Source organism: Anolis sagrei, chromosome X (genome assembly GCF_037176765.1).
Source record: "Anolis sagrei isolate rAnoSag1 chromosome X, rAnoSag1.mat, whole genome shotgun sequence".
In the NCBI taxonomy this organism is placed as follows: Eukaryota; Metazoa; Chordata; class Lepidosauria; order Squamata; family Dactyloidae; genus Anolis; species Anolis sagrei.
Genome location: NC_090034.1, coordinates 59,431,199 through 59,450,495, shown reverse-complemented (window position 1 = coordinate 59,450,495; position 19,297 = coordinate 59,431,199). Strand labels below are relative to the sequence as shown.

Genomic DNA, 19,297 nt, shown 5'->3' with positions numbered 1-19,297 from the left:
AGAGGATGGTTGTTTCTTTGAAGTACAATTATCAGTTGCCCAAAAGATATACACTCCCGTGAAACCTCTTAGTTTAGAACAGTGTTTCTCAACCTTCCTAATGCCGCGACCCCTTAATACAGCGCCTCATGTTGTGGTGACCCCCAACCATAAGATAATGATCGTTGCTACTTCCTAACGGTAATTGTGTTACTGTTATGAATCATAATGAAGATATCTGAAATGCAAGATGAATTTCCATTCACTAGACCAAATTTGGCACAAATACCCAATAACGGAACTCCATGCAGTCATGCCGGCCTTGGAGGTGTCTACGGACAACACCAGCGCTTCGGCCAAGAAATTGAGCACCAACCCCCAGTCTTGGACATGGCTGGACTTAATGTCCGGGGAAAACTCTTACCTTACCTTACCCAATATGCCAAATTTCAATACTGATGGGGTTGAAGGGAGAATTGATTTTGTTATTTGGGAGTTGTAGTTACTGTGATTTATAGTTTACCTACAATCAAAGAGCATTCTGAACCCCACCAATGATGGAACTGAACAAAACTTGATGCACAGAACTCCCGTGACCAAGAGAAAATACTGGAAGTGTTTGGTAGGCATTGACCTTGAGTTTGTGAGTTGTAGTTCACCTACATCTAGAGAGCACTGTGGACTCAATCAATGATAGATCTGGATCAAACTTGGCACGAATACTCAATATGCCCAAATGTGAACACTGGTGGAATTTGGGAAAAATAGATCTTGACATTTGGAAGTTGTACTAGTTGCTGGGATTTATAGTTCACCTACAATCAAAGAGCGCTCTGAATCACACCACCGATAGAAATGGGCCAAATGTCCCACACAGAACTCCCACAACCAACAGAAAATACTGGAGGGATTTTGGATGAACTGACAGTGATTTCGGGGAGATGTAGTTCACCTACATCTAGAGAGCACTGTGAACCCAAACGACTATGCCAAAGGGATTCTTAAGACCATCAGAAATATGTGTTTACTAATGGTTTTTGGCAACCCCTCTGACACCCCCTCGCGACCCCCTCAGGGGTCCCGACCCCCAGGTTGAGAAACGCTGGTTTAGAATATGCACTCAAGAGACAAAAACCAAGTACCGTATATTCCAGCATACAAGACGACTGGGTGTATAAAGCGACCCCAACTTTTCCAGTTAAAATATAGAGTTTGGGATATACTCGGCGTATAAGTCACCACACCAAATACATGGCCTAAAGAGTTGTGTTTTTCTGGGCCCAGAGCCAATCGATCTCTTTTTTCCATACCTTGGGCACCCCAGACGCCTGCAGCTTGCTCTGCCCTTTAGTTACACCTTCCCGGTGAGGCACCCCTTCACTTCACCATTGGGACCGCATTAAGTCCACGAATCCTGATGAATGGATTTTCTTCTACCATACTTGTACAGCATCGCCCTTAATGCTTTCATACAGTTGCTTCATACGGCAGGGACGCGGCTACTGCCATTTTGATTCCCCCCACAATATGCAGCAACCATAGATTCTCCAATCTGGATTGGAAGTTTCACCACCCGCTCTATAAGACGACTCCTGGGGTATAAGACTGCTCCCGCATATGACTCCCATGCATAAGGCTACTCCAGTGTATAAGACGACCCCTGACTTTTGAGAAGATTTTCTTGGGTTAAAAAGTAGTCTTATATGCCAGAATATACGGTAGTCTTCTTAAAATCACTGTTTCTCAACCTTTCTAATGCTGTGACCTCTTAATACAGTCCCTCATATTGTGGTGACTCCCAACCATCAAATTACTTGTTGTTCCTTCGTAACAGTAATTTTGTAACTGTTATGAATTGTAATGTACATAGCTGACATGCAGGTTGTATTTTCATTCACTGGACCAAATTTGGAACAAATATCTGACACGTTCAAATTTGAATCCTGGTGAGGTTGAAGAGGATTGATTTTGTTATTTCCGAGTTGTAGTTGCTGGGATTTATAGTTCACCTATATTCAAAGCTCATTCTGAATTCCACCAATGATAGAATTGAACCAGACTTGGCACACAGAATTCCCATGACCAACAGAAAATATTGGAAGGGTTTGTTGGGCATTGACCTTGCGTTTTGGAGTTGTAGTACACCTACATCCAGAGAACACTATGAACTCAAACAGTGATGGATCTGGACCAAACTTGGCACGAATATTCAATATGCCTAAATGTGAACTGGTGGAGTTTGGGGAATATAAACCTTGACATTTGGGAGTTGGACTTGCTGGGATTTACAGTTCATCTACAATCGAGTGGGACTTTTTGTGCATGCGTAGGAGAGACTAGACGCTCAACAAACCCTCTCCCCAGATCCTTAAATTTAAAGTCCAGTCGTGTCCGACTCTGGGGGTTGGTGCTCATCTCCATTTCTAAGCCAAAGAGCCAGCATTGTCCGTAGACACCTCTAAGGCGATGTCGCCAGCATGACTGCATGGAGCACCATTACCTTCCCACTGATCTACTCTATTGATCTACTCACATTTGCATGTTTTCGAATGGCTAAGTTGGCAGAAGCTGGGGCTGACAGCAGAAGCTTCTGCAGCTCCCCGGATTCGAACCTCAGCAGTTTAACCCACTGTGCCACTGGGGGCTCCCCTCACAGACTAAGCCTACCACAGACTGTGAGGCTTTCTCTCGCAGGTGAAGGCTAACCTCAGATTGTGAGGCTTTCTCTCACAGACTAAGGCTAACATTAGTGTGAGGCTTTCTCTCACAGACTAAAGCCTAATTCTGACTGTGGGGCCTTCTTTCACAGACTAGGCCTACCTCAGACTGCGAGGCCTTCTCTCACTGACTTCTCTCAGACTGCGAAAGCCTTCTCTAACAGACTAAGGCCTACTTCAGACTGCGAGGACTTCTCTCACCAAGGCCTACCTCAGACTGCGAGGCCTTCTCTCACAGACTGAGGCCTACCTCAGACTGCGAGGCCTTCTCTCACAGACTGAGGCCTACCTCAGACTGCGAGACCTTCTCTCACAGACTGAGGCCTACCTCAGACTGCGAGGCCTTCTTTCACAGACTAAGGCCTACCTCAGACTGCGAGGCCTTCTCTCACAGACTGAGACCTACCTCAGACTGCGAGGCCTTCTCTCACAGACTAAGGCCAACCTCTGACTGTGAGGCCTTTTCTCACAGACTAAGGCCTACCTCAGACTGCAAGGCCTCTCACAGACTAAGGCCTACCTCAGACTGCAAGGCCTTCTCTAACAGTCTAAGGCCTACTTCAGACTGCGAAAGCCTTCTCTAAAAGACTAAGGCCTACTTCAGACTGTGAAAGCCTTCTCTAACAGACTAAGGCCTACTTCAGACTGCGAGGCCTTCTCTCACAGACTGAGGCCAACCTCTGACTGTGAGGCCTTCTCTCACAGACTAACCTCTGACTGCGAGGCCTTCTCTCACAGACTTCTCTCAGACTGCGAAAGCCTTCTCTAACAGACTAAGGCCTAGATAAGATTATCTAATCGCATCCGCTGGCAACATCCAGATAAGAAGTCCATGATCCAAAAACAACACTGAAGATGAAAGTCCGAGATCTATAAGTTTAGACACTAGTCTATGGGGAAGATTGTGTTAAAACACAGAACTAAAATCCGCAAAAAGCCTCCTCACAGAGAAGCTCAAGGCTTGGTTCCAGAAGGCTCCAAAGTGTTGAGAATTGGGCGTTTTGAGGGACTGTTATGTTCATTTATCCCATACTTTTTCACAAGGAAGGTTGCTTTTTGTGAGATTTGTTTGATCTGATATCAGTTATTCTTCCGGGTAAACGTTTGCAAACCTGACAAGACCCACTCCTTTGGAAAAGGCAGCTGAATTGCAACGTTGCAGCTTAATCCAATTTCCTGGAGTTCCACAGCCTAGATTGGGTAAAACACCCCATCTCCTGACTTCCCCCTTGATGCATATAATACAATAATTAATTTAGGAGAGAGAGTTATGCTGAGAGAGCTATTTGCGGCCAGCACACAACCCCACACATGTTTTTTGTGTGTATTTATTTGTTTTTATTTATTAACAACGATACAACAGAAACAGACATTAAAAGATTCAGGCGGGGAAATTAAGAAGCCTGTTCAGTCCTAGTGGGATGTCAATCTCACACCCGTCCCGGAAACGTAATGCAGGCAAAGAGAGCTGAGAAGTGAAGATGTCCAGTCCCAGAGAAGAGTGAATAGGATGCTCATTTGGTCCAGCTGACTTTGGGGATATCGTAATGCTCGGTCAATGTGTCCAAGTGCCGGTTGAAATCCTGGGAAGAAAAATACCAGAAGCAAGTTGAAAACAACAGGAAACATTCCCCAATTAATTTCATTGTTATTATTGTTATTATTGTTATTATTATTGACACAAAAGCACAGTATGTCACAGCAAACGAGATTTATATGCTGGATTTCGTATTTTAAAAAATCACAAGTCGAACACTTCCCAAGCGTCTAGGACTGTGTGATGTATTTTTGAATGATGCACGCAAATCCAAATAAGGTGGCCTTTTGCAGATGACAGATTGTGATTTTGTCGATGTTTATTGCTAATAGCATTTCATAACTGTGTGGTTTTCTGGCATTGTATGTTTCTGCCGCTTCTGTGTTTGTTCATTTGTATTTTGATTCTGTAGCCCACTTGTCGATAGATGTCCAGAATCAGCATTATTATTATTATTATTATTATTATTATTATTAAATTTAATTTTATTGAAGTTTTCCAAATACAGTGTATGGGAAAAGGACAATTGGGAAGTGGGGGTAGGGAGCTTGTATGGGTATGTAGGGATCGATGGGAGAGGAAAGATTTCCAACAACTAACACTAAAAAGGGGGGGGGGACACAACACACATAACAACAAACCAACACACAGTTGACTTCTATTCTTCTTGGTGGTGTTCTAAAATTTTTATATATAGTTTTTCCCTACCCCCTTCTGGGGAGGGTTTTTCTTAAGAAGCTGGGTTGTTGTAGGTTTTTTCGGGCTATATGGCCATGGTCTAGATGCATTCTCTCCTGATGTTTCGCCTGCATCTATGGCAAGCATCCTCAGAGGTAGTGAGGTCTGTTGGTCAGGAGAGAATGCCTAAAGTGTGCTACTACTGGGTCTGAGAAGCTGGGATTTGTAGTTTGTGGCAAATAATCAATATGTCAGCTTGCAAAATCTGTGTTTGGATATAAATTAAAACGTCTGTTTCGTCGGACTTCTCCATATCATTATTATTTATATTGTTTTAAATCCTGCATCCCTCTCTCTCTGAATTCTGTTTGTTTTACCTTCCATATTAAATCCCATATTGCAATCAAAGCATTCCTTTTCCACCGTCATCCGCATGACTTCAGTAACCCCTGTATCTTGAGATCAATATATCTAAAAACACTGTGTGGATTACCGTATATACTCGAGTATAAGCTGACCCAAATATAAGCCGAGGCACCTAAATTTACCACAAAAACCTGGGAAAACGTATTGACTCGAGTATAAGCCGAGAGTGGGAAATGCAGCTACTGGTAAATTTCAAAATAAAAATAGATACCAATAAAATTAGATTAACTGAGGCATCAGTAGATTAAATGTTTTTGAATATCTACATAAAACTGTAATTTAAGATAAGACTGCCCAACTCTCATTAAACAATTATTCTAACCTTCAATGTAAATGTGCTGACGTATCCTTCCAATAATAATAAAGAGAGTAAAATAATGGAAATGTAATAATAATAATAATAATAATAGAGTAAAATAGTGGAGATATAATAATAATAATAGAGTAAAATAATGGAAATGTAATAATAAAATAATAAATGTAATAATAATAGAGTAAAACAATGTAAATGTAATACCAATAATAATGATAAAGTAAAATAATAAAGGTAATAACAATAGAGTAAAATAATGTAAATGTAATAATAATAAATAGAGGAAAATAATAAATTCAATAAAAATAATACTATTAACAGTGTAAAATAATAAATAACCTTGACTCGAGGATAAGCCGAGGGGAGCATTTTCAGCCTAAAAAAAGGGCAGAAAAACTAGGCTTATACTCGAGTATATACAGTAATTTGAAGTTCAAACATCACTCACCTAGCCTGCAAGTCACTCCTGGGTTTACCCGCTAGGATAATGAAATGGAGAAGTCAAATGAAACCTCTGTGCTTTGAAGTCAAACGAAATCTCTGTGCTTCGTTTGACTTCTCCATATCATTATTACGGCGCATGCACGTCTGCCATTAAGGAAGCACTTACGAACTCTAAAATCATAACAGTAAATAAAGAGCAACACACAAAAACTAGGGAACTCCAGACAAGAAACAATCCGGGACAGCTAATCACCTCTCAACAAAGGATTCCCCCAGGCAGTAAGAAGCCAGACCTTGAAACTGCTAGGCCATTAAATGCTAATCAAGGTGGCCAATTGAAACATTCACACCTACTTCTAACAGACAAAAGTTCTTTCTCCCACCCTCGACATTATTTCACAGGCATATGAATCCCATTTTTCTAGTTTCAAACTGACCTCACAACCTCTGAGGATGCCTGCCATAGATGCAGGGGAAACATCAGGAGATAATGCTTCTGAAACATGGCCATAGCCTGAAGAACCTACAGCAACCCAGTGATTCCGGTCATGAAAGCCTTCGACAATGAAGATTCTGAAGTTTCGTAGAGTTTCAAAATGTTTACCCCCCAAATTTGGAAAGGACTTTAGAAACAAAGCGCTATTGCCCCCTACTTTTGAACACAGTTTAGAACCCTTTTTTGGGGGGGAGGGGGAATAGCACATGCCTAGTAAACAGGGAAACAGTATATGGTTTGGTGGCCTGGGGTTCGATTGAGTCCAACTTAGGCAAGGCTAAGCCACTGGAGTCATTACAGTGAACGTTGCCTCCCTTAGTTTCCGTTCTTGAGCGCGACATGTTCCGGATTTGATCCACATAGTTTCTGATACACAGATATTTATTTATTTATGACATTTATATGCCGCCATTCTCATCCCGAAGGGGACTCAATACACATATTGGAAACCATGCCTGACCCAAATAGAATAGAATAACTTTGTTGTCATTGTACTCTTGCACAACAAAATTAAATGGTTTTCCCCCAGCACACGCCACAAAACAACACACCCACCCCGCCACACAAGTATATTTTAGGGAGTTTACGGGGCTGCGGAGCCTAAGAAGGTGCTGAATTGGGAAGGAATTGGGCATTTTGAGGGCTGCAATATTCTCACCACCTCAAGGGGTTGCCTACAAGGCTGTGTGGCTCAAACCTGATTTGACGGCAGGTTTTTTTTTCCTCCTGATCTCGGGCCAAACTCCCCTTTCCAGCAGTTAAGGCAGTTTCTGGATGACATCAACTATCTGGATCAGTCACAATCTGGCTTCAGACCTGGCCACGGCACTGAGACGGCTTTGGTTGCCTTGGTGGATGACCTCCACAGAGAACTGGACAGGGGGAGTGTGACTCTGTTGGTTCTCCTGGACATCTCAGCGGCTTTCGATACCATCAATCATGGTATCCTTCTGGGATGACTTTCCGGGATGGGCCTTGGGGGCACGGTTCTATCGTGGCTCCGTTCCTTCCTGGAGGGTTGTTCCCAGTCGGTGAAGCTGGGAGACACCTGCTCGGACCCCTGACCTTTGACCTGTGGGGTCCCGCAAGGTTCCATTCTGTCTCCCATGCTCTTCAACATCTACATGAAACCGTTGGGAGAGGTCATCCGGAGTTTTGGAGTTGGGTGCCATCTCTATGCAGATGACACACAACTCTACTATTCTTTTCCACCTAACTCCAAGGAAGCCCCTCGGGTGCTGGACGAGTGTCTGACCACTGTGGCTGTCTGGATGAGGAAGAACAAGCTGAAGATCAATCCCAACAAGACAGAGGTCCTCCTGGTCGATCGTAAACCGAATCGGGGTATAGGGTGGCAACCTGCGCTGGACGGGGTTACACTCCTCCTGAAGTCACAGGTCCGCAGTTTGGGTGTCCTCCTGGACTCATCACTGTTGCTTAAAGCTCAGGCATCGGTGGTGGCTGGAAGGGCCTTCGCACAACTAAGACTCGTGCGCCAACTGCGACTGTACCTCGTGAAGGCGGATCTGACCAGGGTGGTTCACGCCTTAGTCACTTCCAGGTTGGTCTACTGTAATGCACTCTACGTGGGGCTGCCCTTGAAAACGGCCCGGAAATTTCAATTGGTCCAACGGGTGGCGGCCAGGTTGTTAACTGGTGCTCCTTACAGGGAGGAGGTCAACCCTCCTGTTTAAGGAGCTCCACTGGCTGCCTTTCATTTTCCGGTCCCAATTCAAGGTGCAGGTGCTTACCTACAAAGCCCTAAATGGTTTGGGACCCGCCTACCTGCGTGACCGCATCTCTGTGTACGAACCCACACGATCTCTTCGTTCATCTGGAGAGGCCCTACTGACGATCCCACCGGCATCGCAAGCGCGACTGGGGGGAACGAGGGATAGGGCCTTCTCGGTGTTGCCCCTCGACTCTGGAACTCTCTCCCGAAGGACATCAGACAGGCCCCGTCGCTAGCAATCTTTAGGAGGAGCTTGAAAACGTGGTTGTTCCAGTGTGCCTTTCCAGAATAAGGAAACTCCTAGCATTATGTCCCAATGCACTTCATCAGAGATCCAGGATATCTGCATGCCCACCCCCCTCCACCTTGTCATGCCCAGCATTTTTAATTTTAATTATTACATTTGGCCCGGCCATTATTTTTAATTGCGTCATTGGATGTTGTTAATGTATTGCTATTCTTTGCTATTGCTTTGTTTTTTGAGTTATTGTGTTGTTGTTGTTGCTGTTGTTTTTATTGTTGTATTTAGGCTCGGCCTCTTGTAAGCCATACCAAGTCCTTCGGGAGATGGTAGCGGAGTACAAATAAAGGTTTATTATTATTATTATTATTATTATTATTATTATTATTATTATTAACTGGCCAGAGCGAAGACAGAGAGGAGCAGAAGACATTTCCATCTTGCCTTTACTAATAATATAATATAGTATTTTGTATATACATATAATACGAGGGGTATTTTTTTAAGTAAGGTCCGTTGGAACATAAGTACACAACGAAAGTTTATTTCAAAAGAGTAAATTTATTTTTAGAAAGTACATACTTCACTCTATTTTTCGACATAGTTGCCAAGTTTGTTCAAACACTTATCATACCTCTGAACCAATTTTAAAATACCCTTTTCATAAAAACTTGCCGCCTGCTCCGATAACCAAGAGTTCACTGCCGTTTTCACGGGACCCAACGGGAGCACAGTTTCCTAAACTTTAGGTGTCCAGAAACAATGTTGTAAAGCACTGATCTCGACACGTCAGGAAATTCGTTTGAGAGACCTGTTATTGTGAAGCACCTGTTCTCACGAATCCTCGCTTCAACTGAAGCCACCAAATCGTCTGTAATCAAAGAAGGGCGACCGGAGCGGTCCTCATCATGGACGTTGTTACGGCCATCTTTGAATTGTCGTACCCACTTACGCACTTTGCTTTCACTCATAACAGTATCACCGTACACTTCACAAATCTGTCGATGAATTTCTGCAGCAGGCAGGTTCCTTGCTGACAAAAACCGTATCACTGAGCGAACCTCACATGCGGCGGGTGAGTTGATAGTCTTAAACATTTTTAAAGCACAGAACAGAACCGTACAGGTTAGCTACAGAGCGGAAACTGAGCACAGTTGTTCCCGAGGCATGCCGGTACACGACGCACGCGCTCGCTGCGGTATGCGCGAACTACTAGTTTCTACAACAAAACGGACCTTACTTAAAAAATACCCCTCGTATTTACATTACATGTAATATTACTAATAATATTACAATATAATGGTATAGTGCAATATAGTAATATATAATACTGATATTGTACTATGCTAATAATATAATATATTGTATGAAAATATATATTGGAAGCCGCTCTGAGTCCCCTTCGGGGTGAGAAGGGTGGCGTATAAATGCCGTAAATAATAAATAAATAAAGCTTTTGGGGAGAGGGAGAAAAGGAAGGCAGAAGTGGGAGGGAAGAAGGGAAGACGGATGTTGAAGAGGAGAGATATTTAGAGGGAAGTATAAGAGGGAGGAGAAGAGGGGAGGAGGAAGTAGACAGAAAAATAAGAGAAAGAGGAGAAGAAGAATAGAGGGAAAAGGAGAAGAGAAGAAAAAAGGACAAAAGAGAGAAGAAGAAGTCAGGAATGGGAGGGAAGAAGATGGAAAAATAAGAGGAGGGGAAGAAGAATAAGGGAAAAGAAGAAGAGGGAAGGAGGAGGAGAGAAGCAAGGGAGGGAGAAGAGAGGAGGAAGAAGATGGAAAAATAAGACGGAGGAGGGGAAGAAGAGAAAGGAAAAGATTTCAGGAGAAGAGGAAGGAGGCAGAAAAATGAGGGGAAGAAAAAGGGATATGGTGAAGAAGAACGGGAAGAAAAGAGGAGAGAAAACGAGAAGACAAGAGAAGGAAGGAAAAGGCAGAAAATTAAGAGAAGAAGGGGAAGAAGAATAAAGGGATAAGATGGAGAAGAGGGAAGAAAAAAGAATGAGAGGAAGAAAAGAAGAAGGCAGGAATAGGAGGGAAGTAGATGGAAAAATAAAGAGAAGGGGGAAGAAGAATAGAGGGAAAATAAGAAGAGGGAAGAAAAGAAGGAAGAGAAGAAGAGGAAAGAGGAGGAGACAAGAGGAGGAAGAAGGTTGATTTACAATATTGATACCCCGCCCTTCTCACCCCTCAGAAGCAGAAAATTAAGAGAAGGGGGGGAAGAAGAATAGAAGAGGGATAAGATGAAGAAGGGGAAGGAAAGGAGGAGGAGGGGAGGAAAAAGAAAAGGAGAAGAAGTCCGCCATATTCCCATAAACCCAACAGCATGCAGACATGAAACGAAACAACCAGGTCAAGTTTTATTGGAGACAGTTTTGCCGGCAACCTGATTCTAAATATCGACTCACCTCGACTCTCTGCTTGTGGGTTTTGGAGGCTTTCTTCAGGATGCGCTCAATTTGCTGTGGGAGAGGAGAAAAGGTGGTAAGGCAAGGCGATTCCATGATGTGCCTATATTATATATCTCTGAATCCTATCTAATATATCTGGTTGGATGGCCACCTGTCGGGAGGGCTTGGACTGTGTCTCCCATCATAGCAGGTAGGGGTTGGATTGGATGGCCTTTAGGGTCTCTCCCAAATCATTATTATTATTATTTTGTTGGGAGCCCCCCGTGGCACAATGGCTTAAAGCCTTGCGCCGGCAGGACTGCTGACCAAAAGGTCGGCGGTTCAAATCCAGGGAGTGGGGTGAGCTCCCATCTGCTAACTCCAGCTTCTCATGCAGGGACATGATCAAAGCCTCCCATAGGATGGTAATACATCCTGGGAAACCTTGCAAACAGCCAATTTTCTTACACCAGAAGATACTTGTAGTTTCTCCTGATACCAAAAAAAAATTGTTGGCTGGTTGCTTGAGACGACCAGTTGCTTCAGTTCCTGAGAGTCACATTATTATTATTATTATTATTATTATTATTATTATTAGAAACACAACAAGATGAGTCGACAGCAAACTGTCAATGGAATGGCGACGATCTCAGCACACATTAGGCACTGAAACACATCTTCTTGTCTAAAAACTACTTTATTTAACACAAAACGAAACAATATTTACACTAGAAGCTAATCAGAACAAGAAACATCTTGAGCGGCTACATGGTTCGGCTTTTCGTTGTTATCTAGAATCAGGCACCTCCTTACATTCCACAGTGACGTGATGACATACGACGCAACACTTTCCGCACTGAGATTTACGACTCCTCCTTCATGATACAGTCCTCCTATTGTGTCAGCTTTATTATTATTATTATTATTATTATTATTATTATTATTATTAGTGTTATTATTATTAGCTTTATTATTGTTGTGTTTATTGTGCTTTGTCTCTGGGCAAGGAGCCTCAAGGCGGCTGCTAGGTCTCACTCACCCGCTTCTCCTGGATCTTCTCATAGGCCAGCTGGGCCGGGGTGCGCTTGTCCAGGGCCCGCTTCTCCTCTTTCTCCTCTTCGTCGGGCTTCTTGCTGCTCACCCCTTTCTCCACCATCGCGCCCCCTTCCTCTTCATTCCCTGCTTCCTCGGCCCTCTTCCTCTTCCTCTTTTTCCTGCAAAAAGGCAAACCACTCAGTTATCTTCCCAGCCAAGAAATTAACAAATTCTAATACATTTATTATACTATTATAATTTATTATATAACAGTTTAATTATATATTATAAATTTATAATACATTTGTTGTAATAAATCATAATATAATAAATTATGTATTATCATTATATTATTGCATTATAATGTTATAATAGATTTATTATATTTATTATGATCTATTACAATAAACGTATTATATAATAGGTTGTTGTAGGTTTTTCCGGGCTATATGGCCATGTTCTGGAGGCATTTTCTCCTGACGTTTCGCCTGCATCTATGGCAAGCATCCTCAGAGGTAGGGAGGTCTGTTGGAAGTAGGAAAATGGGTTTATATATCTGTGGAATGACCAGGGTGGGAGAAAGGACTTTTGTCTGCTGGAGCTAGGTGTGAATGTTTCAACTAATATATTATACTATTATGATTTATTATATGACATACATTTATTATAATAAATTGTAATAAATATAACATAATAAATTGTAATAACTATAATATATTATTATATTATTGTATTATAATATAATAATATATTATAATATTATATTATACAGCTACTGGTCAAAGGACATTTCGTATAATGCCAAGTTTTCAAACTTTGTTTGTGCTTTTAAATACATTACAACTGTACCCTCGGTTCACTTCTGATATGATACAGAAATCTATATAAATAAAAATGCAATGTTCGTTTGTGCTATTCACAGAGCTCAGAAACCACGGTGCTTGAATGAAGGACCTTCCTTCTCTCCCTCCCACCCCTTCTTTCCTTCCTTCCTTTCTTTCCTTTTCTTTCTTCCTTCTCCTTCCTTTCCTTCTTTCCCTTCCTTCCTGTCCCTCCTTCCTTCTTCCTTTCCTTCTTTTCCTTCCTCCCTCCCTTTCTTCCTTCTTTCCCTTACTTCATTTCCTTCCCCTTCATTTCCTTCCCTCCTTTCTTCATCCCCCTCCTTTCTTTCCCTCCCTTCCTTCTCCTTCCTCCCTCCCTTCCTGTCCCTCCTTCTTTTTTTCCTACCTTCCCTTCTTTCCCTCCCTCCCTTTTTCCTTCCTTCCTGTCCCTCCTTCCTTCTTCCTTTCCTTCTTTTCCTCCCTCCCTCCCTCCCCCCATTACCTCCTGCTTTCCCTTTCTTCATTTCCTTCCCTCCCTCCTTTCTTCATCCCCTCCTTTCTTTCCCTCCTTCCTTCCTCCTTCCTTCCTTCCTGTCCCTCCTTCTTTCTTTTCCTTCCTTCCTGTCCCTCCTTCCTTCCTTCTTCCTTTCCTTCTTTAGAAGATATAAATACAATATTAAACGGAAGGGAAAGTCAAGAAGTAATGAGAGAAGGAGGGAAAAAGGGAAGGAAGGAAGGAGAGAAGAAGGGAGGGAAAGAAGGAAAGGAAGAAAGATAGAGAAGCAAGGAAGGAGAGAAGGAAATAAAAAAGTGAAAGGAAAAGAGAGGGAAGGAAGGAGAGAAGGAAGAAAAGATAGGGAAGGAAGGAAGGAAGGAAGGAAGGAAGGAAGGAAGGAAGGATGTAACCAAAGAGCAAAGAAAGGGAGGAAAGAAACAGGTAGAGATAGGGAAAGAAAAAGAGGAAAGGAAGGAAAGAGCGAAGGAAGGAGAGACAGAGGGAGGGAAGGTTGGCCACAGCAACGCGTTGCGGGTACAGCTAGTAAGTAATTAAATTGATTACTTTCTAAACTTTTCTTCTTGCTGCACTTCCTGGTTTTGCAAAGGGCAGCATCACCCCCACCAGAATCGAGAAAGAAGGATGAGCTTTAACAGTTGCTGCCTGTTTAGGGTCCCTTCTTTCAAAATAAAAGTGTTCGAGCTTCAAGATTTCCATCCACAGAAAGGAAAACCTTCAGGTGCATCTCTGCTGTAGAACGAATCCACTTTCACTGCCCTGGCTCAATACTATGGGGTCATGGGGGATGTAGTTTGAAAAAGAAGACTTTGTTGTGGGTTGTTGTGAGTTTTTTGGGCTGTATGGTTATGTTCCAGAAGCATTACAAACTTTAGCCACCTAGTTTCCAACAGACCTCACAACTTCTGAGGATGCCTGCTATAGATGTGGGTGAAACATCAGGAGAGAATGCTTCTGGAACATAATAACAACAACAACAACAATAATAATAATAAGTGGCCAGACAGCCCGGAAATTTTTTGTGTGTTTTGAAATACATTTGAACTGTAGCCTCAACTCGCTTCTGACACAATCTGTGATGGCACACCCGAGCCTTTGGGGAAACTATATTGTCTGGCTTTACTTTTAGAAAAATAAAGGGTTAACTATCATAAGGTAACTTAAAACAATACATTTCAAAAATATAATTTGCTGGTTGCAGTCATCTCCCTGGAATCTTCTGCCTCTGATGCAAAGTGGTGGATTATAAGTTGCTGCTTACAAACTGTCTTAATCTTCTCTCCCGTGAAGCTTAGCCTAGTCAAAAGCTTCTGTTGTCCTTGGGATTGTTGGTATAATAATACTGCTAAAAGCAGCAGGTGCTAAGAATGCCTGTTTTGGATTGCTAAGCCTAGGATACCAGACAATCTGTAACTCTGTTAACTGTAACTCTGATGCAGAAAAAAGCTCCAGCAAAGAGCTCTGTACAGGGAAATGGAATAGACCAACTAAGACTGGGGGGTTTTAAGCTCCACCCAAAAACTAATACAAAGGAAGGTCTCTACTATATTGGGATGGCCTATAAACAGGGGGAAGTAAAGCAGAGGAGAGGAAATGTAGAGCCAAGACTTCACACGATCAATCTATATTAAAAAAATGTAATGTTGGGATTAACATAACTCAAAAATCACTGGACGAATTGACATGAAATTTGGACACAATACACCTATCAGGCCAATGAGTGACCATCACTCATAGAAACACTGAAAAACACAGCCGAAGGGACTTGAAAAGCCAAAAAAGCAAAAAGACACTACAGCGCATGTGCAAAAACAACTCCCCGGCAAGCAAAACACACAATAGCATATCCACACTCTCTTCCGGACTACAGCTCCCAGCATCCTCTAGACCAGGCCCTTTAGGAGAGGAGGGTGATCCAAATGCACTGCTTCCAAGATGCAAGCTTTCTTCTCCTTGGATTTCTTTGAGAGTATCCCAATCCCTGTATATTTCCAATTTCCTTTTCCTGGACTGCAACTCCCAGCAACCCTCCAGATAGATAAGATAGATAGATTAGATAGGTAGACAGATTGATCAGGAGATAGATAATTTGATCAGGATTGAGCAGATACTCCACTTAGGCAGAAAAAATGCAATGCAAAGTTACAGAATGGGGGACGCCTGGCTCGAGAGTGGTACATGTGAAAAAGACCTTGGAGTCGCCGTGGACAACAAGTTAAACATGAGCCAACAATGTGATGCGGCGGCAAAAAAAGCCAATGGGATTTTGGCCTGCATCAATAGGAGGATAGTGTCTAGACCAGTGGTTCTCAACCTGGGGTCCCCAGATGTTTTTGGCCTTCAACTCCCAGAAATCCTAACAGCTGGTAAACTGACTGGGATTTCTGGGAGTTGTAGGCCAAAAACATCTGCGGACCCCAGATGTCTAGATCTAGGGAAGTCATGCTACCCCTCTATTCTGCCTTGGTTAGACCACCACTCCTGAAATATTGTGTCCAATTCTGGGCACCACAATTCAAGAGAGATATCGACAAGCTGGAATATGTCCAGAGGAGGGTGACTAAAATGATCAAGGGTCTGGAGAACAAGCCCTATGAGGAGCGGCTTAAGGAGCTGGGCATGTTTAGTCTGCAGAAGAGAAGGCTGAGAGGAGATATGATAGCCATGTATAAATATGTGAGAGGAAGCCACAGGGAGGAGGGAGCAAGCTTGTTTTCTGCTTCCCTGGAGATTAGGACAAGGAACAATGGCTTCAAACTACAAGAGAGGAGATTCCATCTGAACATGAGGAAGAACTTCCTGACTGTGAGAGCCGTTCAGCAGTGTCTTGTGTCCAAATTTGGTGTCAATTTGTCCAGCGGTTTTTGAGTTCTGTTAATCCCACAAATGAACATTACATTTTTATTTATATAGATTATTATTATTATTATTATTGCATTCTTCCTCAAGTTGAGGTGGGATCGCACTTCCTGCCATTTGAGTCCATTGCTCCATTGTCTTATTTTTCTTATTATTGATTATGGCTAGAATCCCAGAATTGGAAGAGACCTGGTGGGCCATCCAGTCCAACCCCATTCTGCCAAGAAACAGGAAAATTGCATTTAAAGCACCCTCAACAGATGCCCACCCAGCCTTTGCTTGAAAGCCTCTAAAGAACAGTGGCTTCAAACTACAGGGGAAAAAGGAGATTCCGCCTGAACATGAGGAAGAACTTCCTGACTGTGAGAGCTGTTAAGCAGTGGAACTCTCTCTCTGCCCGGAGTATGGTGGAGGCTCCTTCTTTGGAGGCTTTGAAGTATCTGTTGGGAGGGCTTGGATTGTGCCATCTTGCATGAAGGCAAAAGGCGGTTGGACTAGATGGACTTTGGGGCTTCTCTCAACTCTAAGACTTCATGATAGACATAATCTCTCTCTCTCTCTCTCTCAATCCTATTATATCGATGGCTGGATGGAAGGAAGGGGGTCAGACTGGATGGTCCTTTGGGATCCCTTCCAGCTCTTACGATTTAAATGTTACTGGACTGCACTTCCCATCTGTAGCCTCAGCTGAGGAATGCTGGGGGTGATGGGTTTCGAGAGCCATAAAACAGACTGAGTCCATCACCAGGTCCAGATAAGACAGCAAGAGAGAAGGAGACAAAGCAGCTTCCCTGCTATCTGGGGGATATAAATAGCAGCTTATCTAAAAGTGCTCGGGATTGATATGGGAAGGTGGAAGCATTTAAAGCACCCTCGACAGATGGCCACCCAGCCTTTGCTTGAAAGCCTCTAAAGAACAGTGGCTTCAAACTACAGGGAAAAAAGGAGATTCCATCTGAACATGAGGAAGAACTTCCTGACTGTGAGAGCTGTTAAGCAGTGGAACTCTCTGCCCTAGAGTGTGGTGGAGGCTCCTTCTTTGGAAGCTTTTAAACAGAGGCCGGATGGCCATCTGTCGGGGGTGCTTTGAATGCAATATTCTTGCTTCTTGGCAAAATGGGGTTGGACTGGATGGCCCATGAGGTCTCTTCCAACTCTTTGATTCTATGGTGGGCCATCCAGTTCAACCCACTTCTGCCAAGCAGCAGGAAAATCGCATACAAAGCCCCCCACACACACACAGATGAGCATCCAGCTTCTGTGTCAAAGCGTCCAAAGAAGGAGGCTTTGGAGGGAGAGAGTTCCACTAGAATCATAGAATCATAGAGTTGGAAGAGACCTCCTGGGCCATCCAGTCCAACCCCCTGCCAAGAAGCAGGAATATTGCATTCAAATCACCCCTGACAGATGGCCATCCAGCCTCTGTTTAAAAGCTTCCAAAGAAGGAGCCTCCACCACACTCCGGGGCAGAGAGTTCCACTGCTGAACGGCTCTCACTGTCAGAAAGTTCTTCCTCGTGTTCAGATGGAATCTTCTCTCTTGTAGTTTGAAGCCATTGTTCCGCGTCCTAGTCTCCATGGAAGCAGAAAACAAGCTTGCTCCTTCCTCCTCCCTGTGGCTTCCTCTCACATATTTATACATGGCTATCATATCTCCTCTCAGCCTTCTCTTCTTCAGGCTAAACATAGCCGCTCCTCATAGGGCTTGTTCTCCAGACCCTTGATCATTTTAGTCGCCCTCCTCTGGACACATTCCAGCTTGTCTCCCACTAAAGGGAGAGAGTTCCACAGCTGATCTGTCAGGAAGTTCTTCCCGATGCCAACCAAAAACCAAGAAGAACGTCCTGACAGGAAGAGCTTCCTGTTGTCTGGGACGGTGTCCCTTTTGGGGCCTCTTCCGGTTCTATCTCTCTCTCTCTTGAGGATGAGGCCGTGTGGCTTTCCACTCTCCCGCTCACCGCTGCTTCTCCGCCGCCGCTCCTTTCAGGCGGAGAGGCCCCCGCTGGGCGAACTCGTACTCCGACATCAGAGGCCTCTTCACTTTCCGTCGCCCAGGACAGCACTTCCGGTGACTCGGGCGGAGCAATAGGAGGAAGAGCAGCCATCGGGGGCGTGGCTTCCCCTAGCAACCAGGCCCCGCCCCCTCTGGAAGCAGAGAGGAAGAGCCTTCTCCCAAGGACCAATCAGGACACAGTTGGCCGCCAAGTCCTGCTCTATCACCCTCCACGCGGTGGCGCTGTGGGTTGATATTACTTACTTACTTACTTACTACCTCATTGTCCGAATAGGATAATCCTCCAGAGTGGAGCCCTATTCTTGATCTGCATCTTCTCCCACAGTGAGGGCATTGGTTTCCAGGTGGAAGGCGGTCTCAATCGGGGTTGGCTTGACGCGCCTTCCTCTTGGAACGTTTCTCTCTTTCACCCTCCATTCGTGCCTCTTCAAATTCTGCAGCACTGCTGGTCACAGCTGACCTCCAGCTGGATCACTCACAGGCAAGGGCTTCCCCATTCTCAGTGTCTATGCCAGAGTTCTTAAAGTTGGCTTTGAGCCCATCTGAAGCCAGCTTGCTGTGAGATCAGACAGGGGTCTATATTTTCCATAATTCTATGCAAAATAGAATTCTCTCTCCAGAACTTTGTAGAGGTGGCACAACAGGGAGATTGGTCTGTAGCTTTTTGGGTCGTTACGGTCTTTGCCTGGCTTCAAGATGGCGATGACAGAGACATCTCCAGCTCATCCCGTTTGGGTATCAGCCAGCACGTCAACGACTTAAATCAAGACATAGTTTTCTTAGATCTACAGAGACACTCGCTGGAACACCCCAGCAAGCAAGAGTCCAAAAGTGGCAGGCCCAAACCCAGCACCTCAATCCATGGGTGATACCAGATGAGAGACTCCCCCCTGGGCACACAGAAGACTGGGCGACTTGGAAGGCGCTGAACAGACTGCGATCTGGCACCACGAGATGCAGAGCCAATCTTAAGAAATTGGGCTACAAAGTGGAATCCTCGGCATGCGAGTGCGGAGAAGAACAAACCACTGGCCACCTGCTGCAATGCAACCTGAGCCCCGCCACATGCACAATGGAGGACCTTCTTGCGGCAACACCAGAG

The 19,297-nt window shown here is 44.0% G+C and overlaps 1 protein-coding gene across 2 annotated transcripts; it reads right to left on the bottom strand.

Annotated features, from left to right (window-relative positions):
• Positions 1-4,010: 4,010 nt before the first annotated feature.
• Positions 4,011-18,314, bottom strand: FAM32A (family with sequence similarity 32 member A). 2 transcript variants are annotated; one of them, XM_060784839.2, is made up of 4 exons: positions 18,140-18,314; positions 11,993-12,167; positions 10,972-11,025; positions 4,011-4,279 (listed from the first exon to the last, which is right to left on the bottom strand). In XM_060784839.2, exons 1-4 carry the CDS (start codon positions 18,205-18,207, stop codon positions 4,211-4,213), a joined length of 366 nt encoding a protein of 121 aa, XP_060640822.2. In that variant the 5' UTR covers positions 18,208-18,314; the 3' UTR covers positions 4,011-4,210. The 2 variants fall into 2 exon arrangements, with proteins under 2 accessions (XP_060640822.2, XP_060640821.2); XM_060784838.2 differs by lacking the exon at positions 4,011-4,279 and adding an exon at positions 9,105-9,651.
• Positions 18,315-19,297: the final 983 nt, after the last annotated feature.

Bases quoted from the DNA above. Each gene is read 5' to 3' on its own strand.
- FAM32A (XM_060784838.2), bottom strand. From the start codon at position 18,207: ATGTCGGAGTACGAGTTCGCCCAGCGGGGGCCTCTCCGCCTGAAAGGA. The intron at 12,168-18,139 runs GTGAGCGGGAGA...GCCTTTTTGCAG, and splicing joins GCGGCGGCGGAGAAGCAGCG to GAAAAAGAGGAAGAGGAAGA. The intron at 9,652-10,971 runs GTGAGTCGATAT...AAAATGTTTAAG, and splicing joins CCCACAAGCAGAGAGTCGAG to ACTATCAACTCACCCGCCGC.